This window comes from Electrophorus electricus, chromosome 19 (assembly GCF_041902795.1).
Source record: "Electrophorus electricus isolate QZ-2024a chromosome 19, ASM4190279v1, whole genome shotgun sequence".
NCBI lineage: Eukaryota > Metazoa > Chordata > Actinopteri > Gymnotiformes > Gymnotidae > Electrophorus > Electrophorus electricus.
In genome coordinates this window covers 343,255-355,995 of record NC_137515.1, presented here as the reverse complement: position 1 = coordinate 355,995, position 12,741 = coordinate 343,255, and the positions used below count along the sequence as shown (strand labels likewise).

The window sequence follows — 12,741 nt, the reverse complement described above, 5'->3', positions numbered from 1 at the left end:
GGGAAAGCGAAAGGTCTGTTAATTATTTCCTAAGGTCACAGTGTAAATGACTACCTGCCTGGCTAATAATATTCAGAAAAGCTTCATTGCTTATATGATGGTTGACCTCTTGTGTTTTGGTATGTGCTAGAAGCTTCTGGAGGTGACTGAATCCAGCTCTTCAAGTGTAGCTGTCAAACACTCACATATGCCATGGAAAACCTTCCCTTAAGCATTTGGCACATTGATATTATTTCAAATGAACTCCTTTACCTGCTTAATGCGCTGGCTGAATTTCAGGCACATTTGCCTCCAACTATTTACCTCTCTCATTAATTAGATAATTTGTCTTCATGTACTTGCATGCCAACACATTCTTAAGCAGTGAGAAACTTCTGTTATTTTACTTTCATATTTTCCTTCTTAGTCCTCCCACAAAAAGACTTATCTACTCATGTAATGCAAAAGTAAATGTTTTTCTTCCAATCAATAGATGAGACTGTGTGTTCAAACTGTGTTCAACATATTCAAATTTCCTACTACAGTTGTAGGCCATTTTAGTAGCAATTGTGGTGTATTAGTTTATTAGTTGTGGGTTGTTCATGTAACTGTTCAACACACTACTCCTTTCCTGTAGCTTGATGGTCAATGGACAATTAAAGATGCAGTTTTGTTGAGCTTGCCAGTCTGCCTTTACGTTGTCATATTGTTGTTACAGCAAGTATGACAGGGAGCACTACATCCTGCCGATACTAAAGCCTGCTATGTGAAAGCATACCCACTGAGCTCATATTCATCTGTTTAATAAAATATCACATTTCAAAATTTTATACATAAAATATTTATTTGAAGTGATTTGGGAGAACCATACAGCACAGAGTAATGGTGATGGAAAATCGAACATGGTTGTGAAAATGTTGTTCAGGGTTAGTCAAGGATAATCTCATAAAACAAACAAAAGGACGACAGCAAACCTGTGTGTATTCGAGAGTGCGGTGGAAAAATAAACTGTAAAATATTACATGACTGTGAAAAGAGAGCAGTATGTTACAAAGTTGTGCTCAGCAAGAATTTCACCAAAGAAAGTCATCTTTGTTCCCCCCCCTCCTTTTTGACGGGGGTGGGAGGGTTAAAGGGGTTTACTGCTGCACTTGGTAACAGCTTGTTGTATTTTGTGCTCTTGGCCAAGGACCCATGGGTATTTCTAAGATGGAAGACGTTTTGCGTTCTTCAGCCTACTCCCCTTTGCCTCTTTTCCATGCTCTGTCTCAGGCAGAGATCAGCCGAACATCTCACAGAGACACGCACAAATGACACACAGATGCCCAGCCCATGAGCCCATCCTTCTGTTCCTCTCTAAGTCCCATTGCATGTGTGTCTGTGTTTTTTTCCATAGTCTCTCCCCCATTAAATGCCTGAAAACCGGTAGTTTTCTAAAAATAGAAAGCAGCACAGCTAAGAATAGAACTGGCTTGCCGTCATGCCAAGGGGAAGGGAGAGGAACAGGCATGGAGCGGGAGTGTGGAGACCCACTCGCCCCCACCCACTCTTCCTTGGAGAAATGTTATAGCTGATCAAAAGCGCTATAAAACACCCAACAGCTTAGGGACGTGTATTAGGACGTGTATTTTTTCACACTTTCGACAGAGGAAATAAAAGCTTCTGTTGTCCATGTGATCTTTCTCCTTCTCTCACTCCCTCATCTTTTCCAAGTTGTTTGCCTCTATTCATATCTACCATCTGCTCAGCTATGTAGCTGAAAAAAAACTGAAGAGAAACCCGAGTTGGCAGTTACACGCTCACGTTTCAGATACTGTTAAGAAAACTTACTCCTGTTTTTCGAGTTGGTGCATTTATCAGCCTATATGGCCCCTCCCCCAACAACACTACTGAACAGTAACAAGGGTTGGTTTTAGTTATAGAGTCCATTAATTATTATGTATATGTGTTATATGAATCAGATGTCCTTCACAACTTCAAAATGAAGTCATCATATTGTAAACAATTCTGTTTAACAAAAGTGTGTGAACAGCCTAGGCTATTAATATGTCATGACCTCTTTTCTGCTATACTGCCCTTGATAAGGAGTGCAAGAGAAAAACTATTAAGTGACACACCAAAAGAAACATAGAGCGAGACAGACAGAGAAAGTTGTCTGTAAGAACTATGTGATTAGTCAAGTCCAGTTCTAGGGGCCCTATACAAGATGACAGTGAGCCACATTGTGATTTGAAAGGCATTATCAGTAATACTTTAACATGAATAACCATACTGTCCTCTCCACTAGAGAAGCTGTAATGGAAAAATTAGGCACAGAGGCCTGTTTAATAGGCAGTTGAATGGCCCACAGAATTAAAATGGACATGGCTCTTTTTCAGTGTGTGATATCTTACCAGAAGGCACTTGATGCTGGCTCCTAAAAATTCACAAAGTGTGAATGAATGTGGGATTTACAAAACGGTTAAGAAATTGTTTGACAACTGCATCAGATGAGCAATGAAGCACGCACAGGAAAGGAATGTCATTTTTCACCAACTGACAGTCAAACCAGGTTGATGCCACTCAGGTCATACAGGGCATTCTCCTTGGGTGAGCTTAACTCAATTTTTTGGGCTCCCATCCATAGTTTTGTGGCTGGATTGGGTATTCACTGGGTCTGCTTTGGGAAGAGTCCATCTCCTGGGATCCTTACACACTCATAATTGCATCCTCAAGTGCATTTAATACAGAGGCGCATGGCTTGTGGCTCTGGAAGAGACCGCCTTTGATTTACTATTACAGGGGCCTTGGAGCATCAAAGTCTGGTGAATTACCCTGAAAAGCCCCCTGTGGTGCTGTAGTTACAGACGCTGCCCAGCTGCTGTGGTCAGCCTTGGTGGGGTGGATACGGAGCCCTGGAGGCAGGCCAGGGTGTGCCATGCTACGGTCATGTGACCTTCAGGATGGGGGCCTCCACCCATGTGTCTGGCTACGTGACACTAATAGGATCCTGACTCTGCTCTGGCCTGCTTGGGTGGCCCCTCCCACTCCATTCTGTTTCTAATGAAACTCAATCCCAGATCCACTGCAATAGTGTTTAAAACCACTCCCTCAAACCCCCTGTACCCAAGTTGTGTGTTTTCTCTGACATTGACATTCTCTGACACTGACATTCTCTGACTTTTTTGTGTTCATGGGAGTATGCTTTTTTCTTTAGAATACACAGTGGTCCAAGCTGCCTTGTGTTGTGTTGAAAAAGGTCTCTTTCCATATGAAAACATAGTGTACCAGGGTGAAGGGCTGCCAGACACTCCTCTGGGTTGTGACTCACAGTAGACTCTTTGGCTATGGTCAAAATCACAAAATGTTCCACATCAGCAAATGTGTCAGCGCTGCATATAAGTGGTGGAATAAACTCTTACAAACATATCTTTTTTTGACACACAAGACAATGAAGTGGCATTCTCTTGAACTCAGTCTCTATGTGGTCAGTGCGTCTCATGTTGGTCTTGAAGTGGGCGTCTTAGATGTGGTGCATTCTGCAAAGAAGGCCAGAATGCTATGCCTCCATATGCGTGTGTGTGTGTGTGTGTATGTATGTATGTATGTATGTATGTATGCATCTGTACATGTATATGCCTGTGTATGTGCATCTCTGTGTGTATATGTATGTGTGTATTTGTGCGTATATGGCTGTGTGTGTGTGTGTGTGTGTGTACGTGTAACAGTGTGTGTATATGCCTGTGTGTGTATGTGTATTTGTGCGTGCATGTATGTGTGTGTACGTTTATCAGTGTGTGTATATATGCCTGTGTGTGCATCAGAGTGTGGATATGCCTATGTGTATGTTTGTGTGCATGTTTATCAGTGTATGTATATGCCTGTGCGTGCGTCTGTGTATGTGTGTGTGTGTGTGTGTGTGTGTGTTTGTATGTATATATGTGTGTGTGTGTGTCTGTGCATTTTCATGTCTGTGCACATGCCTTCATGCTGTCATTCAGGCCACAAAGACACTGACTCCCGCCACTCTAGCTGTGTCCTTGTTAAAAGTGTCCCTTGATACACGGCGTGACAACGCTGGCTGTCAGATGGAGGTGTGGAGACCACCCATGCACGCATATTAGGGGGAGCAGAAGCTTGCATGAGGTGTGGCAGGCGGGCACCCACTCAGCTGCCGGCAGCCAGAGCCTCAGCTGTCCCCCCAACTCTACCACCTGCCAGTACACATGCAGGACAGAACAGTTTCTCGGCTGAAGGTTACCAGCTAGCAGGCTATATAGGACGCCGTGTCTACATGCTGACAGTCTGGGGGCTGTCTGTGCCAAGTGGGAGAGGGCTACAGAGCTGGTTTAATTAGGAGCAAGCCACCATGGAATTGAGCCGACTGGGACTGAAAGGAGGATCGGAGGGCTGTCTCTCTGTCTCTCTCTTCCTCATTTCTCACCACACAAGCACTTGTCTTGTCTTTTAGCTCATCTGCCGAAGCTGATAAAATGTAGTTCTGAGGGTTTTTTTCTCTCTTAGTTTGTTTTTTATATAACCTAATATAAACTGTCTAAAAATCTCATGGGTCTTGATCATGCTGTGCGAGTTACTCAAGGCCTGTGTTGAGTGGATGCAGTTCTCATGCTTTGGTCATCTGCTGCTTGTCTTCTGTGAGTGATGATGAATGCTCAGCTGAACATGTCCTGAAGCCTGGACCGACCACTCCGCCAGCTGCGATGTTTAGTCTGTTAGTATTGGTGATGGAAGAGGGCAGACAAGATGGAGTGGAGTTTGTGCTGTGGTGCCGGAGCCCTGTAAATGGCATGACGGTGGGGTTGATGTGGGCAGGAGGGACATGAGGTGTAGGGTTTCTGGGACACTGGGTGGCACCCAGCAGGCAAAAATAACCTTCTACGGGCATCCCCGTGGTCCGAGACTGCGATTGGCTGCCATTGAGCACTCTCCCCCGTCAAGGCCAGTGAGGTTGAAAGGACAGGTGCAAAACCACTGACAGGTGCATGGGAATGTCTTGAATGAGTCAGATAGCTGTCAGCCAGCAACATGGCCACAAGCAACCCCCACAGGGCTGAGGCCACGGGGATAGCTATACCCTGCGGTGTGTCGTTTGCATTGGGAGCCTTCATTCGCATATGTAGAGCAGCCTCAGTGCGCTCCCTAGTGGAGCATCTTATATAAGTGAAAGCTCACAGAGCTGTTAACGCACAGAGATTGTTTTGTAAATGTTAACATTTCTTATTCTGACAAGTAAGATTTTCACATTCCGATCTGCTTATTAAATCTTAATTACATTAAATTACCCTCTTAAATTCTTAAGAAGATTCTTAAATTTCTCCATGAATGCCTTAATACAGTGTTAATCTAAGATATTTGCTTATTATGACACGGAAATACAACAAAACCAGGTTAAGTGACTGATCAAAAGCTAAATGCTCTAGTCTGGAGTCAGACATTCATGCTACACAAGCCCTTGTGTTTGTACACCAGTATAGCCCTCATGTAGTAGGACAGGACATTGCTGCTGGGTAATGTATTGACATTACCTGCCAGATCCTCTTGAGTTTCAGTGCTGTTTTATACACCAGATATAGATCGTTCATTCCAAAATCAAGCGTTTCCTTTTCATTTGAGGTGCATTTAAACCTGCCCTTTTATTAACATTCAATTTTACTCCATCATACTTAAATCAGTTCTGTATTAGATCCTAGAATTTTGATGTTTATTTTTTGTTCCAGACTCTGAGGAAGAAAGGTCTGAATGGCTGTGACAGTCCTGATATTGATGCTGATGATTCAGGCCATAGTCCAGAGTCAGAAGAAAAATATCGCAAAATCAACGAGGACATTGATCTCATGATCAGCAGGCAGAGGCTGTGTGTAAGTCTGCTGCTCTCACTACTCACGTCTGCAGTGCCGGCCTGAGATGCTTCTGCTCAGCAGAATATACTGAGCAGAATATGTGCAATGTAAAGATGATGAGAAATATTTGATAACTTGGCAGACATATCTCAATTAGAGTATTTTGTTAGTATTCTAGCTTAGTTGTGACTAGTCAGATAACATTTGTGGCTAACATGCATAATGGTGACAGGTACCAGTAGGGTAGTCTAGCTAAGTAGCTTGTGTTATTTAGGGATGCATATCCCTCATTCCTCAACAGTCCAGTCCATGTCAAACATGTAGTGGTAGCTCAGTGGATATGGTACTTGACTTTTCATCAGAAGGTTGCTGGGTCAAGGCCCTTAACCCTCAATTGCTTGAGCTGTGCTCAGTCATAATTGTAAGTTGTATTTTTTTTTTGGTTAAAAGCATCAGCTAAATGCCATAAAATGTAAATGTACACATAACAGTCCAGTCCATCTCAAACATAAAGGTCCAGTCCGTTTTAAACATAATAGTCCAGTCTGTCTCAACTTAAACATACTTATATGCCTGTTTGTTTCCTCTCTGTGACTTACCTGCAGACCATCCCGCCTTCCAACTATGATATACCAGTGTCCATCCCAGTAAGCAACCCCAACAACATGATCTACAGCCACCCAGGGGGCTCTCTGGGGAACCCCAACCTGCTACCACTGGCCCACCCCTCCCTCCAGAGGAACAGCATGTCTCCCGGAGTCACGCACAGGCCTCCCAGTGCTGGGAACACAGGTGCGTACCAATACAAGTTGCTCAAATGTATGTATGTACCACCGCAAGTTGCTCAAATGGACAGTTGTAATTATTACTGTGTTGTGTGTAATTACCACATGTAATTACACTGTGTGTAATTACATGTGGAAGTGAGGTTTAATTCAAACACTGTGCACTGTGCAATTTTTAAAGTTGCCCCTGTGCTGAATAATCTCTACTGGAGCTACCTATTAATCAATCAATCAGTCAATCAATTAAAAAGATGACTTTTTTTTTCTTTTTCATGCCTATTTAGATTTTGCTCATAGTTTGGTCTCATTGAAAGGAAATGTGGTCAGCTCAGGATCTATCAAACCACAGTATTCCTTTACTTTTCCATAGGGCTGGTGTGTATATAAGGGAAGCACGAGGGAGTGACAGAAAGACTGCTGTGGCACATGTGTGGGGTGTTTAATCTCTATGCAGCCTTGGTGTTATTGTCAAAAAGATCTATTTTCTGCCCTGGTCAGAGACATGGAGGACCCTGTCATTATCCTTGGCCCTGCTCATACAATTTGCTTCATATTACAGGAGCGAAACTAAATATGAGTCTTGGCATGACCTGAGGTGCCATAAACCACGCCAACTTTGAAAAGTTTTTCTTGGATGGTACTATGCTCTCCATGGGGCCAAGGAAGGGATTGTGGGCATGGTAGGCTTACTGTGGAAGGTGTTTTTTCACCATCTCCAGCAGATATAGCACAGGAGGGGCAGGCTGGAGACTCGGGTGCTGAATGACTCTGTCTAGATTTTTCTTAAAGGGGCAAAGCAGGAAGGAGGCGGCTGTCCACCAATTGTGTTTCCATGCCAGTTTTGTTTAATGTCCGCTGTGTCTTAACCTCAGGTGGCCTCTTGGGTCCAGATCTAACCAGTAGCGTGGGCACCAGTGCTGGTAAGACCCATGCGTATTACCATACATGCATGTTTGCAATCTCAATATACAGTTCCTCTCTGTATCTTTACTTAACACTGGTGTAAGGTATTGTGGTAAAGGACCTCAAACATTAAATTTAAAGATGCTTTTCAAGAAGAATTCTAAAATTAATTCTAATATCCTGAATCTTTTGACATCTCTATTTACACCTTAGAATGGCAAAACAAAGCATATTCAGCAAGCAGAACTTTGCACTACTATAGTTAAATGCTTTTTTGTAAAGTGTAGTAAATAATTAAATTTAATACAATGCTGGAGATTGTTAATATTTAAATTACAAATTAATCTTTACAAAGGAGTATTTAAGGCAGAAGGATGTGAAGATCTTTCCCAGAAGATACACTGACTGTATCTCTTGCTACACATACCATGGTGGAAAGAAAGCAGATTCATTTAATTTCAGTCTAACATCTCATATGTTCAGGTAATTGGTGATTAAAGTCTCGTCCAACTCATCTCATGTAGATTTGACCATTTTCCCCCCTCACTGTGCTTGCTCCCTAGGAAATGGATATGGGAACCATGGCAACTCCCCTGGTCTGCTGGCTTCTCCAGGGAGCATGAGCAAGGGCATGCAGGCCAAGTCTCCCCCACCCATGTCCATGAGCAACCGCAAGCCTGACCTCCGGGTGCTCATCCCTCCTGGCTCCAAGAACACCATGCCCTCTATCGTAAGGAATCATCCACACATTCCTCAACTGGCTGATGGAAAGGAAGTTTCATTAAATATTCCATCTTGGGACTTGTCAAGGGTTTAGGGTTAAGTCCATTGTGGACGTGCTGTACAGTGGTTCTGTGACATCACCTGCATTAATGATAGTCCTTTTCCTTTAACTGCGGCCAGTCAGAGGATGTTGACATGTTATTGGTAAGTTGTGGAATAATTATTGACTTCCCTGATGACACAGATAAAGTCTCAGACTCCAGTGCTTCTCTTTACCAGTGGATCTCACAAACCAGTCTATCGCTAGTTGGACTGAGGCCCTGTTTTTAAAGTGATACTTCACCAAAAATAGACATGTACATTACGTTTTACCTTTAAAAGATTGCATCTACCTACTTAGTTGTGGTGGTTTTGGCTGCATCTTTCAGCAGAATGCAGCCAGCTGTAGGGTGACATAATAAGATGTCATTATTATTGTGTAAACTATCGGTGTTGTCGTGCTAATACTAATGAGATGTTAGTTCACTGTAACATCTTTTGTTTATATATATATATATATATATATATATATATCTCTAGAGAGAGAGAGAGAGAGAGAGAGAGAGAGAAAGAGAGAGAGAGATTGTTATAGTTTTATATATAATGTTTTGTCTATTGCAACTTGTCAGTAAATTTTGGGGCAAACTGAACATTGTGATAAGTATCAGTGATTCTGAAAATGCATTGTAATGGGAGTCACTATTCATTTTATTAGACAAAAGTGTAAAATTTCTGCTACCCTTTATGTCCTGAAGCAACCTCATTTTCACTCTATTGCTAAGGGGACTGCTTTAGGTGTTCCCATGGTAACAATGAGACCTCTGAGTGGGTGGCAGATGATAGAGTTGGTCGGATGGTACATGATCACACAGTAGAGTAATAATTAGTAGCTATTTGCATCATGTTGTCTATTAGGTATTTAGGAAGGGATGTCTGTGGTTCTGTTTGCACATGCACTTGTATATCTTCAGTGTTCTTTTTATGCCTAAACTCATGTGTTGTTCCACAGAATCAGAGAATAACCAACTCGCAGTCCGCACAGTCTTTGACCACCCCAGTGGTGTCTGTAGCAACCCCAACCCTGCCTGGGCAGGGCATGGGAGGATACCCTTCAGCCATCTCTGCCTCATATGGTACAGGTGAGGATGGAGTTTATGTTGTCAACACAGTAATATGCCCAACAATCACTGTTATTGAATCTTAATAATATTGATGACTAACTCTGTTAATTTGAAGTCTAATTCTATGCATTTACAAAAATATGTTATCCTTTAGAATATCTGCAAAAGATATATATAAATACAATGGGCAAAGTGAGCAAGTGATTAGATCTTGCAAACATGCTCAGCTAAAGCACTTGGCACTAGCTGTCACCACAGGAGGGCACCATTGGGTTGAAACTAGTAATAGTAACTTGTTCCTGCCAGTGACTCCAATAAAACTTATTGGCTCTCTCTCTGTCTGCAGAGTATTCTCTCAGCAGTGCAGACCTGACCTCTCTGTCAGGTTTCAGCAGCTCCAGCTCTCTCCACCTGGGTTCCATGACAGGCTGGCAACAACAGCATCTTCCAAACATGCAGCAGCCGGCCCTCGGGCACCTGGGGTGAGCTCCACACACATCCTACCTGATGGAATGAAACCTTTAAGCTTGTAGGCCTGTTGTAAGTAATGGGATGTTATTGTTCTAGTTTGAATGGGGCTAGCATATGATATATGTTCTAGTTTGAATGGGGCTAGCATATGGTATATGTTGTAGTTTGAATGGGAATTTTAATATCTTGTGAACAGATTTTTAAGAATAGTTAGGTTAAACACTTCTTTATATTATCATTAAATCATTATTAATATAGCTCCTTTGAGAAAAAGGTCAAACTAAACATTTATTACAGACAAGCTTAATAACTAATAAAGAAACTTTGCTACAAGAGAGAGGTCCTCTCTGTCTGTCACATTTCCCAGTACAGATATAGAACAATGTTTTCAGTGTAGGGTATGGGATTGAAGCATAGGGCTAGTCCTTTTGGTCTCTACATCTATGAGAAATGATCAAGAACTATAAAATCTATTAAAGCAACTTTAATTACAATATATCCTCAAAATATAACTTCTGGCATTAGTTTGTGTGTGTGACTGTTTGTGGTTGTGTGCGTACTCATGATGGGCGTGACAAGAAGGTGCAACAGGTGTTGCAGTCAGTTCAGTTGCTGCTCATATTCACACTTCCTTTGAGAATTCAAGTTGTCGGGCACGTGCGCTCAATGCAAAGAAATCAGCACGGGGACTGAAAGGAAGGAATTCATGGGAAGGCTTTATGGTAGCATTTGTCAAGCCTATCAGCACTAACTACATATCAGCAATCCGATTTAAAATATATATGTAGTAGGCTAAAATTGTTTTCTATTTATTTTGATTTAAAAAATAGTTTCACTTCATGAAGTGTCAGTCGTGCGGTGTTATCTTGGCATCATGTGACAAAATACAAGCACAAACATTTTATGTTTCTGTCATTAGGGGAATAAAATATTTGTTTTTTTTTAAACTAAATAAGTTAATCATTACTAATTATTATTGAATGAATGCAGCAAAGACAGCTTGTAGATGAAACACTAATATTTTCACTTTTGAAAAATGGTGGGGACAAAAACAGCCATTTCAGAAAGTGGTAGAGACCTGTCTACAGCATCCCCAGCATCCCAAGTGTGAATCACTCCTATGGTAACCACCATTCCGTTCCTTCCACAGAAACTGCAGTAGCACTCAGTTATGCCCAAGCTCCACTCTCTCGCTGCCCTCGGCTCAGAGCCTGCACATCAAGTCTGAACCCGTTTCGCCCCCTAGAGACCGGACTGGGAGTGCTCCCTACGGCCAGCATCCAAACCCTCCTCCCCAGCAGCAGCCGGCCCCGCCCCCGGCCCCGCCCCCGCTGCCGGTGCCCGCCCTGCTCCGGCAAGACCCAGGCCGCTCGCCAGGCGACAGCCTGAGCAGCTGCGGCAGCTCATACGAGGGTAGCGAGCGCGATGAGCAGCGCGGCGATTTTCACTCACCGCTGGGACTGTTGCGGCCGCCCTCGCACGAGGAGCATGACAGCCCTTCCGTGAAACGCGTGCGTCTGGCCGAGGGCTGGGCCTCATGATCGCGCACGCCACTGCCGCGGGCCTTATGGAGGGATTTTCTATTGTGGAGATTTCACTTTTAGTATTATTTTTCTTTTCTTGAGTGTGAGTGCTACATAAAGTATTAAAGTGGTATAAGAGACACAGGAGTGCATTTCTGAGGAGGGAGGGTTGTGGGGGGGGGGGGGCATGCATTGCTTGTGCTGTGTGTAGGGGTAAATAAGTATATACACACACATTTATACATGTGTGTTTGTATTTATACAAGCATACAGGACAAAAGAGAAGTTTCCTGGTACTTCTGTTTGGTAAAAGCTAAATTTTAGTTCAGTAATATATTATGCATAATTAAACTATTAAAGCACGCATTGATGTGTCTCAGGGCTTAGAATTGTACAAATAATGTACATGTAGAGACCGGGGCGGGGCGACTCACATATCAACGTTCAGTAGTGTTCAATACATGTTGTCACGGATATTGTTGTGTTGCAGGTTCAACCTATTTATGTAAATAGAAGGTTTTGAGATTGGGGTAAATAACCTGCCAGGATTTGCAGAATTATTTACACAAAGGAGGGACAGATATCACACAACTTTTAAAGACTAGATCCCCAGGACCCAGTGCAAAGGACCTTAATCAGTTTCAAGTAATAGGAAAAAAGTCATTTTATTATACAACTATTGTAAATGTTGTCAATATTTAGTTCAAAGGGCCATATTAACAACTTAAAAGTACTCTGGGTCATGTATTGCCTCTCCCCGGTGGAAAAGATGTACAATACATTTTGCTTATATTTTCATAAGAAATGCAGAGCATTTGTTGCAACCTGTTGACCATATGAGCCAGAATGTGATTTTAAGCTTTGCCAATGTTGAACAAAGAGGTAAAGCCATATGAGCTCCAATAATAAAGCCATATAAACAATTTACCAAGCTGTTCTTGAGATTTTTTGTTGCCATTTTTGTTTTTATTTATTGTAGTGTCTTTTTATTGTACAACTGTGGGAATATTTCTCCAAGCAGTCCCTAAATTATTGAAGTATCTGTATGTATATATAGAAGGACAAATTGTGACAAATTGTGTGCATGGTAGTATATTTGTGAGGTAGAATGAGAGTGTTGTGCTGTAACCCTAACCTAAAAACGAATGATGGACAAAAATACTTCTGGCCTCATGACCAATTCAGTGTACATACTACAAACTCTATATACTACAAAATCCTTTTTGAAGCATGTAGTGTTAATGTGATGTTAAATGGCAATACAAAAACAAGTCATTAAAAAATAATATTTAAGTGCCTTCCTTTATATAGTAAATGTGATTATAAATTATACACAGTAATTTAAATCTGTGTGGTT

At 42.1% G+C, this 12,741-nt stretch overlaps 1 protein-coding gene across 6 annotated transcripts in view; it reads left to right on the top strand.

The window, feature by feature from the left end:
• Positions 1 to 12,311, top strand: part of mef2ca (myocyte enhancer factor 2ca) — a 30,264-nt gene extending 17,953 nt beyond the window's left edge. For 4 of the 6 annotated variants that reach the window (XM_027019426.3, XM_035535567.2, XM_035535566.2 and 1 more), the window contains 7 exons: positions 5,697 to 5,837; positions 6,425 to 6,611; positions 7,477 to 7,524; positions 8,071 to 8,237; positions 9,279 to 9,408; positions 9,737 to 9,872; positions 11,012 to 12,311. In XM_027019426.3, coding sequence (XP_026875227.2) covers positions 5,697 to 5,837; positions 6,425 to 6,611; positions 7,477 to 7,524; positions 8,071 to 8,237; positions 9,279 to 9,408; positions 9,737 to 9,872; positions 11,012 to 11,402 — 1,200 coding nt within the window. In that variant the 3' untranslated portion in view covers positions 11,403 to 12,311. Of the gene's footprint in view, positions 1 to 5,696; positions 5,838 to 6,424; positions 6,612 to 7,476; positions 7,525 to 8,070; positions 8,238 to 9,278; positions 9,409 to 9,736; positions 9,877 to 11,011 lie in introns of those variants that run through there. The other 2 variants (XM_081702907.1, XM_081702908.1) reach the window with 2 other exon arrangements.
• The last annotated feature ends 430 nt before the right edge of the window (positions 12,312 to 12,741 follow it).